Source organism: Nuphar pumila, chromosome 12 (assembly GCF_984573655.1).
Source record: "Nuphar pumila chromosome 12, dmNupPumi1.hap1.1, whole genome shotgun sequence".
Taxonomy (NCBI): domain Eukaryota; kingdom Viridiplantae; phylum Streptophyta; class Magnoliopsida; order Nymphaeales; family Nymphaeaceae; genus Nuphar; species Nuphar pumila.
Genome location: NC_143260.1, coordinates 39,993,173 through 40,019,137, shown reverse-complemented (window position 1 = coordinate 40,019,137; position 25,965 = coordinate 39,993,173). Strand labels below are relative to the sequence as shown.

The 25,965-nt window shown below is 40.1% G+C and overlaps 1 protein-coding gene across 1 annotated transcript; it reads left to right on the top strand.

Moving 5' to 3' along the window:
- Nucleotides 1-14,565: 14,565 nt before the first annotated feature.
- On the top strand, nucleotides 14,566-19,403 carry LOC149820807 (trans-cinnamate 4-monooxygenase-like). Its single transcript, XM_089983011.1, has 3 exons — nucleotides 14,566-15,460; nucleotides 18,200-18,339; nucleotides 18,717-19,403. The coding sequence occupies exons 1-3, from the start codon at nucleotides 14,676-14,678 to the stop codon at nucleotides 19,313-19,315; spliced, it is 1,524 nt and encodes a 507-aa protein (XP_089839137.1). The 5' UTR covers nucleotides 14,566-14,675; the 3' UTR covers nucleotides 19,316-19,403.
- The last annotated feature ends 6,562 nt before the right edge of the window (nucleotides 19,404-25,965 follow it).

Below are 25,965 nucleotides of genomic sequence, written 5' to 3'. Positions count from 1 at the left end.
TCGCTTTCCAACTGCTGATGCCATCTCCAATCCACAATCATCCAAGTGGTCTGGGAACATACGCGAGAAGGCGGTGAACCAAGAATAGTACCACCGAGGGAAGAAGGTACGAGACTGGATGACCCGATGATCTGGGGTTCCATCCTTTATTTGATAGAAGACATGATCCCAAGGAAAGATAGGATCAGGAGATTCGGATGCCATCGGAGTGATACTCAGGCAAAAGGGAAGAAAAGAGTCAGATAGAATGCAGGACTTACAGATAGACTTTTGATGAGAGGAGGGACAAACATAATTTCCTGGAAATTTTGTAAAAGATCAAGGGACTTCAAAGAAAGAATTTCCAGGGTTTTTAAAGAAAGATTGACAAAAAAAGAAAGAAGAACGTAGGTAAAGGAGAAAATATATACCCGGGGTTTTTGAAAATAGAGGAAGTTTTGAAGAGTACACCCAGGGTTTCAAAAGAGGTTGATATATTATAGGAGAACACAAGGAAAACATCGCATAATCATAGCTGCACAAACAAAGGTGTGCACACAACACTCCCTAAAGGCTGACTCTATATGCAGTATTTGAAATAGCTTGTAGGACCTTAATCCTAACTCTATGGTTCAGATCATCTGATTCCAATCAAGGTATGCCGATATACTCAAGCCGAAGCTCGAAGTACGTGGCATAAAGATATCTCTTCGGTTCTAAGGTAATGGATTCCCAACATCCTTGAGCACCTACCGATATACCTCGGACTATGGCCCTTAGGTACGTGGTAGGGGGGCGCGAACCCAAATAAGTGGTCCAGTTGTGAGGCTCTCTCCCGAACTATGGTTCAGTGAGACAGCCCAGCAACGTGAAAACCGGGACAATATAGGTAGGGATTTTTTTCAAAATATGATCAACATGCAATAAAATCAGAAGGCTCTAATGCAAGTCCTAAAGAGATAGATTTAAATAAGGAGGAACATACACTTGCATACATTGTTTTGCATTCAATCCCTAAAATTGAGGAGAGTTGTATTTCAACCTAAATCTAATGTGAACATGGATATAATCTCCTCAATATGGTCCTACCAAACCATACTTAGATCCTATATGCAATGATGTTAGCTTAGGACAGAGTCTAGGCTCCTAAGGTTTGCATGAAAATGTAGCTGACATATGTTAGAATAAAGACTTAGATTATATAAAAGCAAAGCAAAGGCATAGATCCAACCGGACGAAGACGAGGTCCCATCTCGGTCGCCAAACCTGTGATCATCGCAAAAATTTTCCTCTCTTTATGGTTTCTCTCTCTTCCTTCTCTTTTCCTTTTCTAACCTCTATTCTTTTCCTTTTTGAAGGGAGAAGGATAAAAGAAAGAAAATAAAGAGAGAAGAGAAAAGAAAGAAAGAAAGAAAGAGAGAGAGAAGAGGAACTATTTTGCATGGTTTTCACTTGACCTTTATTTGAAAACATTTAGAAAATTACTCGCCTCCGTTTTGAAAATTCGCGGGAAAAATGGAGAGACGGGATTCGCTCGTCGGTACGAGGTTCGACCGTTCCTGGCGCCTTTACCAGGGGTAATCGAACCAAGGATCGAATCTATGCCTTTTGCTTTGCCTAAATATAATCTAAGGTTTTATTCTAACTCTAAATGCACAAGGAATCATGCTTGTGCAATGATGTATGCTCTTTTCAAAGATGTTTTTGGAAATTTTCAAGTATTCTGAGATGAACTTGGTAAGAGAATAAAGAAATGATTGAATCTAACTTAGAACTTGAGATAGATCAGAGAAGTTTTAAGTTTTTGAAGTAATTTAGAATTTTGGAAGAATAAATGAGGGGGAATGACTTGAAGTTTTAAAAAAAATGAATTTTCAATAGTCAGAAATGGATTTTGAACTTGAATTTTAGGAAAGGAAAGGAAATGTTTGAGATGAATTTGAATTTAGAATTTTGAAGTTTGAAATTTAGAATAGATCTGAGGGATCCAAATGGTAAAAAAATAGAGATGGATTTAAGGAATGTTTTGGATTTGAAATCTGGAGATGAATCGGTTTTGAAAAGAAGTTGGACTTGGGAATGAAAGTTGGATTCTGAATCTTGGAATGGATTCAGATCTTGAAGTCTGAGGTCCGATGTAGAATTGGATTCTGGACCCTAAGGAGAAACTGGATCTGAAGTCTGAGATCCCATGTAGAGTTGGACTCTGGATCCTAAGATGGATTTGGATCAGAAGTCTAAGATCCAATATGTGATTGAATTCTGGATCTTGGAACTGGATCTGAAATCTAAGATCCGAAGTAGAATTGGGTGCCGGATCCTAAGATGGATTTGGATCTGAAGTCTGAGATCCCATGTGGAATTAGGTTCTGGATCCTAAGGTGGATTTGGATCTGAAGTTTAAGATCCAAAGTGAAATTGGAATCTGGATCCTAAGGAGAAATTGGATCTGAAGTCTGAGACCCAATATGAGTGTTGAATCCTGGATCCTAAAATGGACTTGGAGTTAAGTTCAGAAGGTGAATCACGAATCTCAAAGTTAAATTGAACTTTGAGTTTGATTGGAGCTTTTGAATTTTGAAATTTCAAAGTAAAAATTGAACTTTGAAAATGAATTTGAATTGAAAATTTTGAATATGAAATGAAATTTGAGATCTCAAAGTTAAATTGGACTCTGAGATGGAAAATGAAATGGAATTTGAAGAAGATGAATAGGATTGAAGATTTGATTGAAGAAGATATTTACATCACTTGGAGTTTTGAAAAAGTAATTTTGAAAATATGATGCAGTTCTATCCTAAGTGATGAATGAATTTAAAGAATTTTGAAATTGGATTTTTAAAAGCTATTTCATTCTTTAAATGAATTAAAATAAGATTGAAAATATAATACATCCTTGACTATGGTCATTGAATGTATTATATAATAATCTATATTTAAATTCAAGAGAAGAATGAAATACATTTGGTGCTTTTATAGAATTTAAAATGAAATGAACTCTCAATGTACCCTGACTATGGCCATTGGTATATATTTTGAGTTAATTTTAAGGTAAATTCTGATAAAAGAAGAAAATATTTAAGGAAAATATGATGAATTTTGAAAATGGATCCAGTGTGGATCCAATGTTATTTCGTAAAAGATAAGAATTCTAAGTTTTGTTCACACCCCGACTATGGCCGTTGATGTAAATCGTCAACTTAGAATTAACTTACCTCTTACGAAATGGTGCACGTGCCATTCGTGTTTCACCATTGTGGGGATTTTGAGAAGTAAAGGAAAAATGCATGGAATAAACAATTCATGGTATTCTATGATGCTCATTCATTCTACCTAAAGCAAGAAACGTAAATTCTTATTCAAATCTAGCTATTACAAGATGTGAAATCAAATTTACAACTTCAAAATGATGATTTTATCCACATATTTCCTGCCAGGTTAGTAATGAAAAGAAAAAGAAAATCACATATGTAAGGAAATCAAATAGTGAAAAGATATGTATGATGAAAAGGATGGAAAAGGATATCTATATACTTATATACATATATATATATATATATATACATACATATATAGGTATATTCACGTAAATATATATATCTATATATAGGCATATATACATATATATACATATAGGGGTATATTCAATGGAGATATGTGCTGAGGTGTTGAAGGCTTATCACCAGCGAAGTGGTGGTAGGAAGCAATGTGGTGGAGATGATGGAAATGTATTAATAAGGAAGTGAATGTAACGTGTGCTGTATAATAGTTTGAAGTGGATACACAGGAATAGCAGGAAACGTGCAGCAGGAATGTGGTGTTCTGTGTGCAACAGGTGGCAACTGTAAGATACATAAAGTTCAAGAAAGCTATAAGTACATCAACCAAACAAGGGAATACATATTCTTCCCCATTCAAAGACATAAATAGGAAGAAAGACAGTGCAGGGATCAAACAGGCCTATAATAAAGTACACATCTTTTGAGCCTCCAATCAAAAGACAGTAAAAACAAACTCTGACAGAGAGAAAATACAACAGCAACATCCTACTCCACATCAAAATGTGATAATAATTACCCCCGGCAATAAAATGGCCACCTTTATAATAATAAACACTAGCCTCATTAGAATAACAGGATTAACCTTACAACGATGCAGACAAGTTGACAGCCACAAGGACCAGCCTAGTAAATGCCAATCAAAACACCGAGAATAGCTATAAGTGAGATAAACCATATAATGGCAAGAGAACAAAGAGATGACATAGTCACAAGGTCGGCCTAGAGAATGCCAGTCAAAAGACTGATAATAGCTAGAAGTGGGATATACAATGTTGTGGCAAGAGAAATGAAGTAGTATTACTGTGAATACACTTTATAAACGACATCATGTTGAAGGCGGTTCCGGTATAATATAAATGAATATGTTACCTTATTTGCAGACCACTTGAAAATGGAACCCAGAGATCCTGGAGACTAATACAGAGTCCAAATGAGCCATCTGATTGGGCTGTTACAGAAAAGCTTAAAGTATAGCTGAGTTAGTCAGTTATCTTTTGAAATCCAAACAAGACAGAGGTTGGGGTCAATGCCTGCTGATTATAAAATTTGATTCCGGCCACACATGGCTCGAATCTGCCGATTCCAGACCCTATGCAAATAGGATAAATTAGCAGAAGATTTTGGAATGATAAATGGTTTCCTCGGGGGTACAGAAAAATTGGGGATGCTGGTTTGAGCTATGAGCTCCCAAAAGAAACCGGAACAGCAGTAAGTCTGAAGTCCATATCTGATTCAGCAACGTACTCGACAGGCTCAATCAAGATCATGATGAATGATAAAAATAAATAAAAATAAATAAATAAAACCACAAAATACCAATAACCATCACACTTGATCTTATCCAAAGTGAATTTCTGTATGTAGGAATATCTGTAGAGAATCATCTCAACCAAGAGTGCCACAAAAAAAATGCTATTACAGGTTAAGGCCAACCTAAAGGGAATTTCTAGCAGACGAGATGTTGATCTGCAGAGTGTTTAGTGAATTAGCTCGAGCCCCTACAGACAATACTTCAGCTAGTACCCTACAGGCTAGGATCTCAAAGCAGTGCCTACAGGAATAAACCAGTTCGGACATGAGCAGGAGTCGCATGGAGGCCAGAATTCAAAAGGACCATAGAACATGCCAGAGGCCGATTCTCCCCTTTCCTGATTTTATTGGAGCCCTTATGAGAAAACTTATCAAGATTAGCCCATCATTGACACGAAAGCACAGGCACGCAATTACCATGATAGCTACATATATATTTGCTCAAACCTTTGGGAACATACAGTAATTTGTAACAAGATAACATGGTGTAACTCAGACATAGAGCTCAAGGGTGAAAATGGAATGAACAGCCAACAGGATCTTTAACACCGATAAAAAGAGAGAGAGAATAGCTGTGAAACATACCTCACTAGGTAGTGGTGACCTCAAGGATTGAGTCTGTTCCGGGGGCAGTGTACACCTGCAGAAAACAATAAGGATATATCATTCTTAAGTCAGGACATATAATCCTTAGCCATGGATCATGAATTAGCCCTGGCCGTGGCAGGTTGGCAATAGGAATTGTCGATATGATCATCTTGTACATGCCGAGTCTGGGTGAATTAAACTCCACTAGGCACACTGATCTTACTGAAAGTCAAGATGTCCTGATCCAGGAGCTCATACATGATGGTCGGCAAGAAAATTTCTATATTGGTGCGCCCACAAATCTTTCTTGGACTGACTTATGATAGCAGTACATCTCTTCTGTAATAGCTTGGACAAAAATCTAAAGCTACATCATTTCTACAAAAGATCTAGAGGACCATTGGCATATACAGGAGAACATAATAATAATAAAAAAAACGACAGGAGGCGGAGGTTTTAAATCAGAGCTTTGCAATATCTCTAAGGTGCTGCTTATGATGGGGGAATTTTATTACCTTTCTCATTGCTTTCTCCCTTTTAGAGACCTGAGTTTATTTGAAGGACCAAATAATTGGATTACTGAATCATGAATAGGATATTTCAGGAAAACTCAAATCTCTGGCAATCTTGCAGGGTCGCTCTGAAGCGTAAGTTCTAGGGCTAATCTTTGTCCATTTTCTGCTGAAAGAGTCGTAGAAGGGCCCATGTACTGAAATCGCATGGACGTAGCCCCCAAATGAAATTAACTTTCGAAGCCTCTATAACAAGATGTATCCTACAGCCAGGATCATGAAAATTTACCAGCATATTTCTGCGTGAAAGGGGTTATCTGCCCTCTGTTACATGAGATCGAGCTTTGATAATAGGATAGTATCCTTATGTGAGGGTTAATCATGAGAAAACTTGGGATCGGATAAAACCCAGGTATATTATATAAATGGCTGATGTTGAGATATATAAATGCTACAATGTATTGCAAGTAAGAGATAAGAATGCCAATAACACAATGACACTGATGAGGCGAGATGCAATAACCCGAACCCAAAAAAAAAAATGATCAAATGCAAAACAAATGGGAAATCAAAAGCGTCGACTCCTATTAACATGCAATAAGCAGATATGGCGAAAATGGTAAAAGATAAAAGAAATATATAAAAAAAATGTAGCCAACAATGGGGCTCGATTTTATTGCAGAATGCATGCTGGTGCTGCCATAAGCAGATCAGCAATTGCATTATTCTGCTTTAAACAGATAAGACTAAAACTAAAAAAAAACAAAGAAAACTGAGAGAGAGGCGAAAGTGGAGTTATTCACCTGAGCAGAGCTTCTGTTGCCGGATCAACCTCCCTCAGTGGATGGGGATAAAAATGAGGGATCAGATTCTTCCTTTTGGTTGAAAGAGGGGAGGTATTCCCTTCGTATACTACCACAGGTTCGATCGTATTCGTGGCCGATTCTTCAGGATCGTGACCTCTTGCTTGTAGCAGTTTTGGAGAAGGGAGGAAGTCGTGAAAAGATGGGTGGTTGCTGCTTGCAGAGGGAGGAGACGGATCGATCGAGCGAAGAAGAAGAAGCGCTCTGCCGTGGGACTCCCTTTAGAATAAAAAATACAAAGGAAAAGGGGAGCCTCTTGTGTTGCTGGAGCTGAAAACCTTGAAGAAGATCAATGCCCACCTCCGATCCCCCAGGGTGGCTTATGTAGGAAGTGAAGGCCAGCTCTAGAAGATGCTTCCGTTAGAGATGAAGGGCGGATGAAGGGTGGAAGGCGATGGAAGCTGGAAATCGGGTGCATGTGAAGTTGTGGATGATGAACGCAGGAGAAGGGAAATCCCCGGACGATCGAGGGCTGGGATGGCGACGCCATTGATCCCTGGGCGATGGAGGGGAGATTGCACATGGGGGACATCTCCAGAGTCTTCTGAAGAAGGGGAAAGAAGAGGCGCCTTCGTAACCCTAAAACCGAATTTTCGTTTAAAAGTTTTTTTTTATCAAAATTTTCAAAAGCTGGTCCCTTTTAAAGATTTTTGCAAAAAAAAAAACTGGTTTTCGTTAAAAAGATTGTTTTCAAAAAGAGTTTTTTTCAAAATCCGATTTTTGTTTCTTTTCTTTTATATATTTTTTTGTTCTTTTCTTAATTTTATATATCTTTTTGATATTTTTGGAATAAAATCTTAAAATTTACGGAAAAACAAGGATTTCAACTAAATTTTTTTTTTGTATTTTTGAGAAATATTTACAAGAGAAGGTTTTCAAGGCTATTTTTGAGGAAATTTCTTCAAAAAATGGGTTTGGACCCAAGTTTTGAGGAAATATTCGAGTTTTAAGCCTCGAATCGAGAAATACAACTTGATGGATCCAAACGGATACCGGACGAAGTGTCTGAGCTTTTCAAAAGATTATTTTGGTAATTTTGAGAATTTAATTTAAAATTGGATAATGAAGCTCAGATTTGGATTTTGATAATGGATCCGGATCCGAAATTGAGTCAGATATGAAATATGAATTTAATTTCAACCAAATTTTGAGAAACAAAATGGAATTTAGATTCAAAACTGACTCAATTGCCCAGAAAATGGGGGCAAAGGGCAGAAAGGGGGTATTTACAACATTTTGAAAAATTTGGGGTGTTCACGGGGCTGAGCCCCTACCAGCAACAATTAAGTGGCAGGGGTTGAGCCCCTGCCAGCAACGTTAAAGTGGCAGGGGTTGAGCCCCTGCCGGCAATATAAAAGTGGCAGGGGCTGAGCCCCTGCCAGCAACAATTAACCCCCTGCCAGCAACAATTACGTGGCAGGGGCTGAGCCCCTGCCAGCAATATCAAAGTGGCAGGGGCTGAGCCTCTGCCGGCAATATAAATGTGGCAGGGGCTGAGCCCCTGCCAGCCAACGTTAAAGTGGCAGGGGCTGAGCCCCTGCCGGTAATAGAAAAGTGGCAGGGGTTGAGCCCCTGCCAGCAACGTCAAGTGGCAGGGGTTGAGCCCCTGCCGGAAACATCGAATCGGCAGGGGCTGAGCCCCTGCCGACAAACACGAGACGGCAGGGGCCCAGCCCCTGCCGATGGCGATAAGGTGGCAGGGCCTCGGCCCTTGCCTGGTAGAGCCAATGAATGGCAGGGGCCTCAGCCCCTGCCACACCGAGTCACGGCGACCCCAAAACAACGAAAGGCAAAAAGGTGCCGCATGGGTGACTGGACCCCTGCCGACCCTTCGACAGCCCCAATAGAAAAAGGGGGGAGAAAAGGTGACAGGGGCCTGAGGGCTCCCTGTCGACCCTCCGAAGGGCACAAGAGAGGCGGTAGGGCGCGGTAGGGTTGTGCGCCGCCTGCCGACCTCCCGACGAGGTGACAGAGAGGGGGGTGAGGAAGAGAAGAGGGAGGAGAAAAGGGAAGACGGCGTACCTGGGAGACGGTGGCCGGCGTCTGCGGCGTGCGCAGCGAGGGAGGAGACCGGCGCGGTGGGGGGGGGCGAGGGCTGCGAGAGGGAGACGTGACTCCCCTCGCCCTCCAACGTCTCTCTTAAAGGCATAGGGGGGCAACGAATGGGGAAACCCTTGGTGGGTTTCCCTAATCTGCCCGCAAGCGAAGGGGAGGAGGTGCGGCGCTCGGGAATGCTCGGGAGAGCTCGGGTTACTTAAAACCCTAAAGAAAAGGGGCTTGGGTCGGGTCCGGACCTGACCCGACCCGAGTCCAAAACAATTTTTTTTTTAATTGCGGGTTTTACACATATAACCTACTTCATACCTTGATGGGTCGGATACCCAACTCGTTGATAGAGAAAAAGATTTGTTTATTGATTTCCCTACGTGGTTATTGGCATCACGGAAAACTTACAAAGAGTCTACATCATGGATCTAATTTTTAAACCCTATTATGGATGTCACTCCTTGTGCAAGCCGAAGCGTGGCAATTTTGTGAGGGCAAGAGGTAAGCTCATAGAGTTTTACACTGTCAAGATAGCAATCGTAAGTACAGCGGGTAGAGCGAGCACTACTAGGTCTCTCATCTTGAGGTGGTTTCTCCGTGTAGATATAAAAAATAATAATTGTCTTTAAAAAAAACAACTTAATAAAAAGAATGACATATTATAATTCCAAAAAACTGACAAGATTAAGTTGGTGAGTAAAGTCTTCCTTTAAAAAGGATAAGAAAAGAAAAACAAGGGTTTGTGATTGAAGTGGTTGTCAGCCAAAAATTAAACCCATGCGAGACTTGACATTTGGGTATGGAATTTATATTTCCAAGTATTTTATCAACCAACTTACTGAACTATTACATACATATTTCTGTGGATTATTTTTTCTATTTATGCCGCACAAAGCTTTAGATGTGAAAATATTTACCAAGCATTCATGGTTTTTCTTGATAAGCAAACAGTTGTGTCCTTGTGAATGTGAATCGCATGTTTGTTTTTCACTAACACTTCAATGTTTGCATAAGTAAGATGTGAATCAAAATCATGTGTGTGATTCAATCACTTTCTACTTTCTTTTGTCTGCAAAAGTAGCAAGAAATTGGTCCCCCCCCCCCCACACACACACACATGAGATAAAAGTACATGGTTGAGAATCATTCTTCCAGAGAAAAGAAACACTTGCGAGGGCATTTCTCAAGTGAGAAAATGATTTACAAGCACAAAGCTCACGTGTTTGCAAGAATGTGAGAAAATATTATTATGTAGATCATTCTGTCAAAAACCTGAGAAAATGCTTTCTCTTGAGGGTGGGTAAAAATTATAAGACAAGTTTCTTTTTCAAAATGAAACTCCTTCTAGGGCCTGTCTTTACTCTAAGATCGGAACAATGCCCCTTTTAAAATCCAGTCAAAGCTAGACTGAAACACAAAGCCTCACCCAGCTGGTTCAGCCTAAGTAATTAGCTCAGCCATGCCAGCTAGCCCGGTCCAGATCATTTTAAACTGAATCGAATGGCTTGTTGACCGGTCATGGGCCTGTTCACCAACAGATCCTTTAAGTAAGAACCGAATGTACATTCGGATCTGTTCAATAGGATTATTTTTGGATTTGGGTCAGATTCAGATCAGCATATTAAGTCAAAACTAGAATTGATCCAATCCAAAATCTATTCAATATGATAACTTTTTTTTTCGATCCGTTTATAGTTCAAAAAGGTTGTTTCCCAACATCCTCTTATTTTATTTCTCCGCGAACAAGGTATGGGTCAATCTATTATACTTCTGATAAACAGAAAATCAGTGGTTCTCAGATTATACAAAAAAAATAAAAGATTGTGTATCAGGTTAGAGCAACCTCTGACAGTTTAATATAATGGTTGTGCTCTATGTTTTCAACCATTCATTTTTGCAGTGGCGGAGCCAGAAGAGTTTCGTTGGGTGGGCAGACTTAGGGTCTCAGGGACAATGCTATGGTCTTAAGGGCGATCCATTTATTTGGACCAATGGCTGAAATTACATTCTTTCTTGATGATTGAACCAGTCTCTTCAGAAATCAACCCATGGGACCAAAAATATTCATAAGTAGCAGCAGTGTCTACAACCAAATTGAGAAGAGGATTGCCAATCTACATAATCAGAAAGAAACCAAAATTTAAAATAGTGAACTTAAATTCAAAAGACCAACCTTTATATACAAAAATTGGCATTGCCAACTTGAATGAAAATACGAGCTCATGCCAGGTCAAACCAAATGCCAACTAATTATTGGCTGAGGGCTTCAGTATATTTGGCAATTCTGTTATGGCTTGCAAGGTCTTCATTGATTGGTAATTTATCATGTGCCATGTCAATGAGACTACCCTTGAGGTTGAACTTGAACCCAGATGAATGTCTATTGTGGTGTACTAGAAGACTTGCCAACTGAGGTATGTAGTGCCCTATTAGTAGTCATAAGTGAGGAACTGGTCAAGAAACACAATCACATCACATAGACTATAAATTTATAGTTTTCAAGACCTGCATAGCTTTCTCCTGTTAGAAACAAAGCTCTTAATTTGTACTCTGGAAATTTTTCATACCATCCCACAAAAACCGAGAATACAAGCAGAAACACAGACACCCACAATGCAAAATCCATGTTTGGAGCAGAATAAAGAGGATCCATCACGTCAGAGGCCCAGAATCAAAGGAAAAAGAGTGGTAGTTTTCAGAGGCATGAGTGATGCTTATATTGAAAGCGGGATGGAATAGGGAGATTGGGGTTTCAGTCTCAAAATTTAGAAGAATATAAACAAGAAATACACAAACACCATCCGTCCCAGATGGTGTTTGTGTATTTCTTGTTTAGTTCTTTACGTATAACAAATTCAAAAACGCCCAAAAAAGGGATCGTTCAGAAAACATGAAAGAGAACGGAAGAAAGAAAAAGAAGAAGAAGGGGAAGAGAGAGAGAGATACCGACATGCTTCAAGCCTTCAACCGGCGGTCCGGCATGACGGCAGACAGCGCTGATGCTTGGGGTGGGCATGGGTGAAGCAGCAGCCCAAATGAAACGGTGAAAATGAAATGGAAAACCTCAATCCCTAATTTTTTTGAAATGTCCCGACTCCTGACTCGGCCGAGTCGCAGTAGACTCGGGGTTGGAAACCGAGTCAAGTTGTCTCAGCTGAGTCCTGATCGAATTGGTTTCTAATTATAGGGTGGGCGACCGCCCACCCATGCTCCGCCACTGCATTTTTGCAAAGTCTAGATTGTGGTAGTCTAGGGATGCAATGACAGGAAAAAAAAAAGGATAAAAGAGCATGGGACCCATCTAGAAGATGCAGAGCACACCCGCATTTTGGCATGGATGAATGGCATGAGGGTGACTCTGCAACTAGGGGTGACAATCGGGTCGGGTTGGCGGGTCAGAATACCTCAACACAAACACAACCCGTTTATTAAACGAGTCAGATGTGGCAAACACGAGCACGACTCATTTATTAAACGGGTCGACTCGATAACATAAACACAATAACCGCACAGGCGCACACCACCACTAGAGGAGAGGTCTCGGGCTCTCGGCTGCGGCTGGGTAGGAAGGAGTTAGGTGGGTGACTAAAGTGTAAAGTTAGGAGTTAGGGTTAGATAAGTCAATATATATATATAAAACGGGTTGCGGGTTGCGGGTTGACGGGTTCGTGTAAACGGGTTGACCTGCCCGCCTAACCCATTTATTAAACGGGTCAAACGGTTTGCGGGTTGGCATACCCCTAACACAAACACGACCCGTTTAATAAACGGGTTAGGCGGGTTGACCCATTTACGACATGAACCCGTTTAAGCCAAACCCTAACCCGGCTAAGAAGCGGGTTGGCGAGTCGGGTCAGATTTTGCCACCCCTACTGGCAACTGGTATATAGACATACAGGGCATTTATTATGTAGCGGCGTTGCAATGCAGCACTGCTGTCGCTATTGACCCCTACCCAACTCAACATTTCTCCATATGGAGACCATGTTCATCTAGAGAAATGCCAAGATGGGTGGCTGTAAGCGGCACTGCATATAACCCGTCTGGCTCTCCCTCGATTCATCCAGCCTATTTTACAGCCCTAGGCGCTAGCAGCAAAGTATCTTTTCCATGGAATTTGCTTTCTATGCCGCAACCAAACAAGCTATTGATCGATCTCATTCCCACTGGGTGTATGATCCAACCTTGATTGACCTTAGTGAGCCAACCATACACGATCAGGACTCAGATGCATCAACAACTTGGTCCAGACGAGTCAAAGCCATTGGTCGGACTCAGACCTATCTGAATCCGCCTTTTAAAAATGTAAAATAACTCAGGTTGGATCCAGGGATTACTCAATCCAATCTTATTGGATCTAGTCTAACCAGATTTAGAGACAGATGGAGAAAACGTAAAACCAAATTCGAATGCAATTAAATAATATGAGTATATGACATGTTTTATATGCAATCAAGTCGGATACTGGGTCAGAATCATACAGGTTCAGATGTGAAACCTGCATACTGAATCTGAAACCGATTATTTGTCGGATTTGATTTCTTTTAGCAAATTTCTGAATCCCAAGAATCAGACTCAGATTCAGGTACAAAATCCGAACACCGATTATTCATCGGATTTGGTTTCCTTTACCGTATCTAACAAGCCCAGTCATCACATTTGGATTTGGTCAGATATCCAGATCTAAATCCAATCTGCTGACATCTCCACTTGAAGTCAAACAAAAAGCTTTCCGTTGTCCTTGACCGGAACTTGTTGTACAAAGAGGTAATCATGGTTTAACAAAAAGAAATTACAAAGGCCATTATGGCCCCATGCTTTTGTGGTGTCATGAAATTCGTGACGTGTCTAAGTGTTTGCCTTCAATTAGGTGAAATCTTGTGCCACGTCACCCTCGGGAGTAGGTAGAGTTTATTTTTTTTATCTTTTTTGAATAAATTAAAATTTTTAAAAAAAAACGCACCCAAGGAAAGAATAATAGTTAACCAATAATAAATACGAAAATAATTTAATTTCTTAAAGTTAAAAAAAAACGAGAACGGTTGGAAACGGATGGGTTGGTAGAATGCGTGACAAACAGGAGTGACGGAGACCTGGACGCGTTAAGGATGACGGCCGTCTACCATAACGGCGTCGATGCCAGTGGTGGAACCGCTTCCCGAAGTGCCAGGTGTCAAGATCTGGCTATGGGAGTCAAACTTTTGAAAATTTTTGCCTACAGTTAGATTTTTTGAAATATGCAAATATTTTTTCTCACTAATATTATTCTGAAAAAAAGGATATTTTGTCACATGGATAGCCTACAAGTAGAATAAAAGCCTATATGATACTAAAAAAGCATGTTATTTCAAAAATATCACCTATTCTTCAAATATCATTTTTAAAACATTTTTGAGATATTTTTTACGTACGCCATATCTTTCCATGCTTAACAAAATAAAATACTCAAAATATCGCGATATTTCCCCCCCTTGCCTCAAACATATATAAATCTCCATTTTTGCCGCCCCCCTCCCCCGCAACTCCGACCCGTTTCCCCTGACACCCAACCCCTCCCCACGAAACCGTGACGTCATTAACCAACCTCCGCCGCACTTATCGGCCATCCACCTAGGGTCACCGTTAACGTTTACCGTTGTCATCTAACGCTGTTAGCCCCACCTTCCCCCCTCTCTATAAAGACCTCCTATCCCTCCCCCAACTCTCAGCAACTCCACACACCAAACCAAAAGCAGAGAGAGAAAGCTAAGTATTCGGACCCGGTCACTAGATCAGATTACTGAGTTGCTAGAGCCAGAGCTTGAGCCGCTAGCAACATGGATATGGTGCTGGTGGAAAAGGCCTTGCTGGGCTTGTTCGCTGCGGTGGTGCTGGCTACGGCGGTGTCGAAGCTTCGGGGCAAGCGGCTCCGGCTGCCACCGGGGCCGATCCCGGTGCCGATCTTCGGCAATTGGCTGCAGGTTGGCGACGATCTGAACCATCGGAACCTCACCCAGCTGGCCCACCGCTTCGGTGACATATTCCTCCTCCGGATGGGGCAGCGAAACCTGGTGGTGGTGTCGTCGCCGGAGCTGGCCAAGGAGGTGCTCCACACCCAGGGCGTGGAGTTCGGGTCCCGGACCCGAAACGTGGTGTTCGACATCTTCACGGGGAAAGGACAGGACATGGTATTCACGGTGTACGGGGAGCACTGGAGGAAGATGAGGAGAATCATGACCGTCCCTTTCTTCACCAACAAGGTGGTGCAGCAGTACCGGGGTGGGTGGGAGGAGGAGGCGGGGCGGGTGGTGGAGGACGTAAGGTCCGACCCGAAGTCGGGGACGGAAGGGGTGGTGCTGAGGAGGAGGCTGCAGATGATGATGTACAATAACATGTACAGGATCATGTTCGACAGGAGGTTCGAGAGGGAGGACGACCCTCTGTTTGTGAGGCTGAAGGCGTTGAATGGGGAGAGGAGCAGGCTGGCGCAGAGCTTTGAGTACAACTACGGGGACTTCATACCGGTGCTGAGGCCCTTGCTGCGGGGTTACCTGAGGATGTGCAAGGACGTCAAGGAGACGAGGTTCAAGCTCTTCAACGACTTCTTCGTCCAGGAGAGGAAGTGAGTGTGCCTTGCCTTGCCTTGCCCTCTCTCTCTCTCTCTCTCTCTCTCTCTCTCTCTCAAAGTTACAAATTCGGCACTCTCTCATGAAAACTACAAAGCTCCTCTCTCTCTAGATCTCTAGATCTCTAGATCTCTAGATCTCTGTCTCTCAAAGTTACAAATTCGGAACTCTCGTGAAAACTACAAAGCTCCTCTCCCTCTCTGTCTCTCTCTCGAAACTTAAAAACTTCAAAGCTCTCTCTTGCAAATTACTAAATTTTCTCTCTAAAAAGTTAAAATTTCGAAGCTCTTTCTTTCTCTTTCTCCCTCCCTCTCTCTCTAAAAAGTTAATATTTCAAAGCTCTCTCTTGCAGATTACAAACTTCTCTCTGTCTAAAGGTCAAAATTCCCAATCTAGCTCTCTCTCTCTCTCTCTTGCAAATTACAAAACTCTCTCTAAAAAGTTAAAATTTCAAGGTTTTCTCTTTATCTTGCAATTTTGCAAATTACAAAGCTCACTCTTCAAAAGTTATTAAAAGCTCCTCTCTCTAATAAGTTTAAATTTCAAAGCTCTCTCGCAAATTACAAAATTTTCTCTCTTCTAAGTTCTTTCTCCCTCCCCCATCTCTCTCTCTCTCTAAAAAGTTAAAAATCTCAAAGCTCTCTCTCTCTCTTGCAAATTATAAAGCTATCTCTGAAAAGTTAAATTTTCAAATGCTAAAGGTTAAAATTACAAAGCTCGTCTCTCTCTCTCTCTCTCTCTCTCTCTCTCTCTTTCTCTCTCTCTCTGTCTCTCAAAGTTACAAATTCGGAACTCTCATGAAAACTGCAAAGCTCCTCTTCCTCTCTGTCTCTCTCGAAATTTAAAACTTCAAAGCTCTCTCTTGCAAATTACTAAATTTTCTCTTTAAAAAGTTAAAATTTCGAAGCTCTTTCTCCCTCCCTCTCTCTAAAAAGTTAAAATTTCAAATCTCTCTCATGTAGAGTAGATTACAAAGTTCTCTCTGTCTAAAGGTTAAAATTCTCAATCTAGCTCTCTCTCTCTCTCTTGCAAATTACAAAACTCTCTCTAAAAAGTTCAAATTTCAAGGTTTTCCCTTTCTCTTGCAATTTTGCAAATTACAGAGCTCTCCCTCTTCAAAAGTAAAAGCTCCTCTCTCTGGCAAATTACAAAATTTTCTCACTTCTAAGTACTTTCTCCCTCCCCCATCTCTCTCTCTAAAAAGTTAAAAATCTCAAAGCTCTCTCTCTCTCTCTTGCAAATTATAAATCTCTCTCTAAAAAGTTAAAAATTTCAAAGCTCTCTCTAAAAAGTTAAAAATTTCAAAGCTCTCTCTCTTGCAAATTATAAAGTTCTCTCTAAAAAGTTAAAATTTCAAAGCTAAAGGTTAAAATTCCCAAGCTCTCTCTCTAAAAAGTTAGAATTTCAAGGTTTTCTCTCTCTCTCTTTCTCTCTCGCAAATTACAAGGCTCTCTCTCTCTCTGTGATCCAGGCATGGCCAAGTCCCACAGCCGGATCTAGAATAATCAGATCCGAAATCGGATTAGGAGTCGGATGAGATCAGCCAAAACCGATACTTATATGTATTGGATTAGAATTTAGTCGAATACCCTACCTTGAATCCTAACCGTTCACATTTGGTAAATGAGTAACTCAGAACGACCCATAAAAAGTTAATTGGTTTTTTTTTCTATTGGGAAAATTGCAAGGGTTGCTGAAAGACATACCCTTTATTGCATGAGTAGCATCCTTCGGATAGAAAAATAATTTAATTAAATAAATACATGTGACTGCCACTTTTTCATTAATTCTAATACCAACCCACCTCTATTTATATATAAAAAAAATGGACCCACTTTTATTACATAAAAACCAAATCGGTGGCCATTGAAGGTACTTATATAATCAGAAAAAATGAGTATTGTTTTCAAAATGCAAATTTATATAATCAGAAAAAAAGTGTTGATTTTATTGTTTCCAGCCGGTACTATCATTTATCGAATTCGGACAACCTGAAAGGTTTTTTCCTTTGTCAACAAATAATCAATAATTGTTTGATGTTTTGTTCCTTTCAAGTATGTGGAATAGCAAAGAACTTATATATATATATATATATATATATTTATAAGGAGAAATCGCCTGGAAGATCCAAGAAGTTTAAATTATCGTCTCGATATAACGGACACAGATGGGGCACCTAAGGCTGGGTGGTCGCATCCTCAACCCAAAGTTTTACCTTACAAGGAGGCGAGCTCATTAAGTAACCAGTTGTCGATGGGGGTTTACATATCATATCGGCAGAAAATCAATACGCTTTGCCCCTGAATTGGCTATTTTTTGATAAATATAAAAAATACTTAAAATTATTATTTTTATATTATTTTAATGGATTTAACATGTGTCACATTTTGATTTATACGTAATATTTTTTTATTATTTTTTAGCCGATTCACTTGAGTCTTGGTATCAGCCGATTAACCTGAATGGTTTTCCTTCATCATAAAAAAAAACAAATAAATAAACGAGTCATTTTCTGCCACCTACTACACCAAAAGTTTGTTGGCTCACCTTGGCATGATTAAATAAAATGCATGAATGACTATACCATATATGGGTAAGCCCTTAATTGGGAAAGATATTGACTATTTTGTCCACATACAAAAAATTTATATATATTTATTTAATTTTTTAAATTTGTGATGCTTTCAATAATTAATTAAAAAAATAATTGTGGTGAATAAAAATTTGGCTTTTAGGAAGCTGGCCAGCACAATGGGACCACAAAGTGCACCGGGTGAACTAAAATGTGCCATCGATCACATTCTTGATGCTGAGAAGAAGGGCGAGATCAACGAAGACAATGTCTTATACATAGTGGAGAACATTAATGTTGCAGGTATATACCTCAATCCAAAATGCCATGTACTATTGCTTCATTTCTTTTCATGATTACCATGATTTTCTTTTATTGACATGGAGAAACCACTCCCAAAATTAGAGACCTAGCTGTGCTGGCTCTGCTTGCCATACCCTACCTATGTGTTAGGCATGATAAATTTGCTACGAAATGAGACTCGCATCATGTTTTTTCAATAAAAATATGATTTTTGAAGATTGTAGGCAGTTGATTTTAAGATCTTATAAAAAATTGTTGGAATTGGACAATCCAAGAGTTAATTGGACAATACAACTATATATATATATATATATATATATATGAACATGACAAATTTTTTTTACGATAATGACCAAATCTTTTGTTTAAATTCTCAGCAATCGAGACTACATTGTGGTCGATTGAGTGGGCCATAGCTGAATTGGTGAACCATCCCGAGATCCAAAAGAAGCTCCGAGATGAATTGGACACGGTATTGGGACCTGGGGTCCAGATAACCGAACCAGACACAGCGAAACTGACATACCTTCAGGCAGTTATAAAGGAGACCCTTCGGCTGCGCATGGCTATTCCCCTGCTTGTCCCTCACATGAACCTACATGATGCTAAGCTCAAAGGGTATGACATCCCAGCTGAGAGCAAGATCCTAGTCAATGCATGGCACCTTGCAAACAATCCAGATCACTGGAAGAAACCGGAGGAGTTCCGACCCGAACGGTTCTTGGAGGAGGAATCCAAGGTCGAAGCGAATGGTAACGACTTCCGGTACCTGCCGTTTGGTGTTGGCCGGAGGAGCTGCCCCGGGATCATACTGGCATTGCCTATACTAGGTATCACTATTGGCAGGTTGGTCCAGAACTTTGAAATGCTGCCAGCACCTGGGCAGAGCAAGGTGGATGTCACTGAGAAGGGAGGCCAGTTTAGCTTGCACATACTGAATCACTCTACCATTGTATTGAAGCCTAGGGTTTTCTAGATCATTTCTTTTGTGTTCCTTATATATATTGCCTCTTTGATCAGTGTAATGACTTTGATCTGTTCGATTAAAATTTCCTTTCATGCAACCCATCTAATACCATCACTCAAAATCATGGTGAGGTTGCGCAGTCATTGTTTCGTATATTAGACCATTCATGGTGGAGTTTTTTTCCCGTTTTTGTTTGGAAGGTACGCTGGGGTTAGGCAGACCCCACCGGTTATTATTCAACATACCACTGGTGTTTGAACCTGCCAGGTCCCACCACAAAGAGATGTGCACTGACAGATCCTACCAACTAAGCGGAGCCCTTGTTGGTATTCATGGTTGGTTGAGTATTTGAGATAACATTATTGCGTGTTCCTGTGTGGACGGAGGAATATCTTGGGACCCACGATAATTCATATGACAATGTTGCCCACGATGACTTTATAATAAAATAACATATAAAAAAGGTAGATATGTTTTTGACAAAAATGTTCTTTGGTAAGATAGATATGTGTTGGATGAAAATGTCCTCCTACTTCCCGTAAATAGATGTGCATGCTTTGCCATTGTTTTTAGCTTGTGTTACAACACATGGCCGTCTTCTCATTCCTGCCTGATGAGTTGTGGAGCATGATTCATAGTTTTTTCTCTTACAGAAAGGGGGGTTCGGGGGTTTTCACTTCACGAGTCTCGTTGCTCGGTCAGCGGGCGGGAGTCCAGGGGGGAGGGTCTCTTAAGGGCAGCGCCCCTCAGAATAAATTTTTTTGGGGCTTATGTTTGAGACTCAGTTTCTTATGGATCAGACCCAACTTGTTTAGGTTTAGAGTTGGCGGCCTTGTCTTGTATAAATTCTTTTTTTCTCTCTTGTAACTATTGAGAGTAGCGATTTACAATAAAAAATCAAATAAGAGAGTAGCGATTTACATTATAAATGAGATAAGAGAGTAGCGATTTACAGTAGAAATAAAATTAGAAAATAGCGGTTTACAGTAGAAATCAGATCAGGGAGTAGCAATTTACAGTAGAAATCAGATTAGAGAGTAACAATTTACAATAGAAATCAGATCAGAGAGTAGTGATTTACAATAGAAATCTGATTTGTACTATAAATCGTTATTCTCTGATTTGATTTCTACTGTAACTCGCTACTCTCTGATCTGATTTCTACTGTAAATCGCTACTCTCTGATTTGATTTTTACCCAGGTCTAATCCCATTTTTACTATAAGAAAAATGGGGATGGATTGAACCCCATTTTTAGATATGGTATGGGTCTGTACCCAGGTCTAATCGGGTTCACTATAAGAAAAATCATACTCGGACCCGATAAGAATTACATGAACCAGACCTGGATCATACCTGGTAAAACCATATTTTTTATCATATTTATATTGAAAAATTATGGGTCTTAATTATAACTCGTATCAGGTTCAGGTTTGTATAAAATTTCACAAACTATACCCCAGTCCATGTTAGGGATGGCAGTGGACCGGGGGAAAGCGGGGCCCCGCCTTGCCCCGTTTGGACCGGGGATGAAGGGTATGAAACGGGGGTGGAGGCGGGGACAAAAGTTAAAATCCATCCCAGTTCGGGAATGGAGGCGGGGATGGACGTACACTTTTCACCACCCCGCCCCGTCCCTTCCACGATCCCCACCTCATCCCCGACCCGTCCCCGTCACTTTTCCCTGCAATATCCCTATCCCACCCCGCCTCATCCCCGTTTGAACCGGGGATGGAGGACATGAAACGGGAATGAAGGCGGGGGTGGAGGTTAAAATCCATCCCTGCCGGGGATGGAGGCGGGGATGAAGGTTCTAATCTTGAGGCGGGGCGGGGGTGGAGACCTTGTCCCCCGCCCCACTGCCATCCCTAGTCCATGTATTAACCGATTTTTTGGGTCTGGACCTGGGTCTTAATTGAGTCTTCTTATTTATCACCATACCCAGACCCTATAGGGTTTGGTTCAGATCAGGTCCAAGTAAACCTGACCCATTGACACTGCTTGAGACAATGTTAAAATAAGACATGTGGTAACTTGGGAGATTGGAAAATCCGATGCACAGGATAGCCATAGCACACTACCAGTCAAGCTACAATGAAGCCTGATTTGGGCAAGGGGAAACCGCCGTTGTGGTTCAGATGTCCTGTTACAGGTCGAGACTAGGCCCAGTTTGGTGTCCAGTGTAAAACTCCACAAGTACTCTGTCCCTCCCACTGGAAATAATTTTTCATTCACTTCGTCCTTGCAGTACCGGTGCACACTCCAAGTGTCAAACAGCAACATCCATAAACTTAAACAGAAAGAATTCCTTGTTTAGGGTAGGTGAGGTGAGCTATTTTGGATACCTTACAACGATATAATATTTGGGTTGGATGGATTGTGGTCTCCACTATTATAAAAAAGGATTCTAGGTCTCCCAAAGCTACCAATTAACTAATGCGTATGAATTTGGGTACGTGGCATTAAAGATCCTGAGTCAGGATCGATCGTCTGCAACATGATTGCACAAAAATGTGTGCATTAAGCACTCCTCCATCAGGTCTTGGGTCCTGCACCTGACAGGCGTCTCCCCAAGATGGAGGGTGATCAGGTGCTTAATGCACAAATATTTGTGCAAACATATTGCATTAAAGAAAATCAAACAATTTCTTTATAGAATAATGAATCTTTGGCTGATCCAGTTACAACAAGCAGATTACCAACATTATTTTTTTTTGGACAGAGAAAATTGGGGTTAAGCAGACCCTTACCAGTTATACAACTACACCATTGGGATTCGAACCGGCAAGGTCCCAACACAAGGTGGCGTGCACTAACTACTCCTGCCAGACAAGTGAACCGTTAGTGCATATTACCAACATTTAGGGCAGGTTTGTTTTGGTCACGGGTCAGGATGAACATACACAGCTGAGAAACTAAAAGTTGTGATTGTTAAAGAAATCATAAAAGCCAACTGTTTCTTGTTCTACAGTTATTTCACTCAAAGGTCAAGTCTCAATGTAATGGAATCATAAAAGCCAAATCATAAAATGTAATGGAAAGAACAGCAACATGGCGACACAAAACTCAAAGGTCAAGTCTCAATGGGGTATGTTTGGTTGCTTGTCACTTTCTAAATTTCATTTGCAAAGGCTGTGCACAACTCACTTTTTAAGTTTGGAGTACAAATGAGTGCAAATGAGATTCACTTTCTAAATCTCATGAGATGAACCAAACTTACCCCATGTTGGCTATTAGCTACTTAGAATTAGGTGGTGCTCTTTGAGATTAGCAGAAGCTACATGAAATTTTAGGGAGAAAACCGACCATCGGTATTGCTAGGAAACAAAACCGACCTATTCATAGTTTGGCTCGGCTCAATTCGTGTAACCTCTTCTAAATAACTAGGGGCTGGACGAACAACCATGTTAAGTGGGATTTGATGAAAACTGTAACACACCAGAATTTTCAATTCGAAGTAAAACTTTGCAACCATTTTTTTTAAATAAAACCTTACTCAAAGGGGGCAACAAAAATATTTTTTGTTTTTGAATTGGGCAACCCTAGGCAGGTTACAAAACTACTCTAAACTGGATTGGATTTGGATCCAATTTTTATTCGGATTTAGATCTAGGTCCGCACACTAAAGACTCCATCAAAAAGCTGACTCCACATAAATTGAAATAAAAAATGTATCATTCCAACTTAATCATGATGGTAATCAACTAAATGTAAATATGTTCATACATATGAGATAAAATTCATCTTAGTCTAACTGAGATATAAAAAGACAAAAATATTCTACTATTGGCAAAATGATAGGAACATTATCGACTGGTCTCGTCCTTACATCGTACTATCACACTGCAGATCATTCATCATTTGTATCCCCACAAAACAGGATCACACTCTTTTGAATGGGTAAGATAATGCCACGAACATAAAGATTGTACAATGCTAGAACATTCATTACAATCATGATGTTATAGTTCAATAATTTAACATAAACATGATATAATTAAAGCAAAGTAAAGAGCAAACATGCATGTATCTCAACATTAATGTAAATTGCAACATATATCTCAACATTTTTGTAATTGTAATATGTACCTCAACATTAATGTAGATTGCAAACATGTATCTAAACATTTGAGAATAAGTAACATTCTTGTGTCAATGCAAATCTTATTTCTCTTAATTAACATCTTCGAGTACTCGAGTATAATCTTCATATATGATAAAGTCATGACAAATGTTTATTATGTCACATGAATTATTTTTTTGAAGTGCCTAACAGACCGAATATTCAAAGCGAGATACCTGTGACCGAAAGAATTTTTTCAGAGGCTAGACGTTCAGTAATGATTGCAATTCAGAACTATCTGCATTAGTTGATGTATGTTACCTAGGACACATAGACAACCCTGACCTCCCTAACTTTGAGTGTTTGAAGACCAAAAGATACGTCATTGCTCTCATAAATGATTTGTAAGACATGTAAGTGAATTTACATATACTGGTGTCACTCGAGACTGTATCATCTACTCTCTCTAAGGTAGACCATCAGTGTGAATGGGTTATAAGTAGAGATGGCAATCGGGTCGGGTTGGCGGGTCAGCATACCTCAACCTGAACCCGACCCATTTATTAAACGGGTAACCCGAAACGACCCGCCAACCTGCTTAATAAACTGGTTGAGTCAGGTAAATGGGTTGGCGGGTCGGGTTGGCGGGTTGACTCGCCCGCCTAACCCATTTATTAAACGGGTCAGCCGGGTTGGCGGGTTGGCATACCCCTAACACGAACCTAACCCGTTTAATAAACGGGTTAGGCGGGTCGACCCGTTTATTAAATGGGTTCGTTTTTGCCCAACCCGAACTCGCCTAAGAAGCGGGTTGGCGGGTCGTGTCAGGTTTTGCCACCCCTAGTTATAAGGGTTTTTTCTTGATTAAATGGTTTATCATTTTATGTACCTCGATCCATGAGGCAAATCTAGGTTCAGTAGCCTAAGTTTCCTCTTAAAGCAAAGTCATGTCATGGTGTTGTTATATGTACCCAAACCCATTATATGTTGTTCTGACACCTTTAACCCATACGAGCACTTCAGTGATGAAGGCGGCCATAACAAGTCAAGATATAGATGTATGCATGTATTATGTGAAGTATGGTGTTTTCTTGTGCACCTCATGGGTTTTTATTAGACCTTAGCTCGTATATGAGCTCACAAACAGTTCAGCATAACTCACATGCATTATAATATTAAATTAACAATAATATTATCCACACGATCGTGCCCAATGGCATTGCCAAGCTTCCTTGAACCATACATTCAAGTACATGCAATAACAGTTCAAGCATGCACCTCATACACAGAATGTCATATATGGCGTACATCAGTAGTGTATATTGAATTCAGGCAATCATGTACATGATCTCATTATCAAGTTTCATGTTATTGAAATATTCACATGTAACTAGATTCAAACTTTGAAACAATAACCTAAATCTATCGCATGATTCAGTGAAGATTGATCCACATACAAAAGCATAACAAAGAAGTCTCCAAACAGTAGGAAGAGTCAACCCTTTGGTTCCAGGGTCAACCAAAGTCCAAACCGGGTTGGATCACTCATATTTGAGCTTAACTGCATTAACTCATTCTCATAACGCAACGAAGAAACCATTTTTCAAGCAAAAAGGTCTCGACACTGGAAAAACAAGTGTCAACACGATGGGTTACCTAACTAAAACGAAAACAAATGGAGGGGTTGACACGTGTTCTACAGGTGGTGTTGACTCCTTGGCAAACAAAACTTCAGAACTTTGTATTTTTTGAAAAATCGTCGTCCGATAAAAAGGAATCATTGAACCAAGCTTTCAAATATTGCATACCTTTAAAAACCATTGTACATGCTTCGAACTTATTCATGTTTTGAAATAACTAAACACAATCCGATTTAAAAGAAAAATCAAACAAAATTGAAATGTAATGCAAGGAAGAAATGAACAAAATCTAGGCTTGATTTGAGAACAACAATATGCTAGAAACTAAAGTCATAGTATAAGGTAAGATAACATGTTTTGAAAAGAAAATAAAACAATAACTAACATGTTTTAAGAACCACTTGTTGTAAAAAGAAAAAAAAACACTATAAGATGATGATATGCTTGAGAATGAAAGAAAATACAACACAACATGATACAAGAACAATATTCTGGAAATGAGAATGATCCAGCAAAATAAATCTATATGAAAATGACATTAAATATTACATTGTCAAAAATAAAATGTAAACTTATTTTTCTCTTCAAAATAGCGTAGAGAGGACTTTAAAGAATACCACTCCTACACTAGAGTTGATGAAGGTGTAGTTTCCACACTCAGTTGTTGTTTTTTTCAATAGAATGGTGGAGGGTTTAGAGGAGAGAGAGAGAAGGGAGGAGTCACTTTACAAAAAAATGTGAATAGTGTTTTTCCTCCGTTTCTCCAAAAACATGATTTATAAAATGCTTGTGAGGGGGGGGAGGAGAGTAGATGAAGATGGAGAGTAGTGAGTGATGGAATGGGGATGGAGGGTTGACATGAGTCAACACCAGCCCCTTTTCCCTTTTTAAAAATACCTTTTTCATGTTTCACTAAAATAAAAGAAAACCAAAAAGACATTTTTTTATTTGTTGACT

Coding starts and splice junctions, on each gene's coding strand:
- LOC149820807 (XM_089983011.1), top strand. CDS start 14,676: ATGGATATGGTGCTGGTGGAAAAGGCCTTGCTGGGCTTGTTCGCTGCG. Junction 15,461..18,199: donor TTCTTCGTCCAGGAGAGGAA/GTGAGTGTGCCT, acceptor TTTGGCTTTTAG/GAAGCTGGCCAGCACAATGG. Junction 18,340..18,716: donor GGAGAACATTAATGTTGCAG/GTATATACCTCA, acceptor TTAAATTCTCAG/CAATCGAGACTACATTGTGG.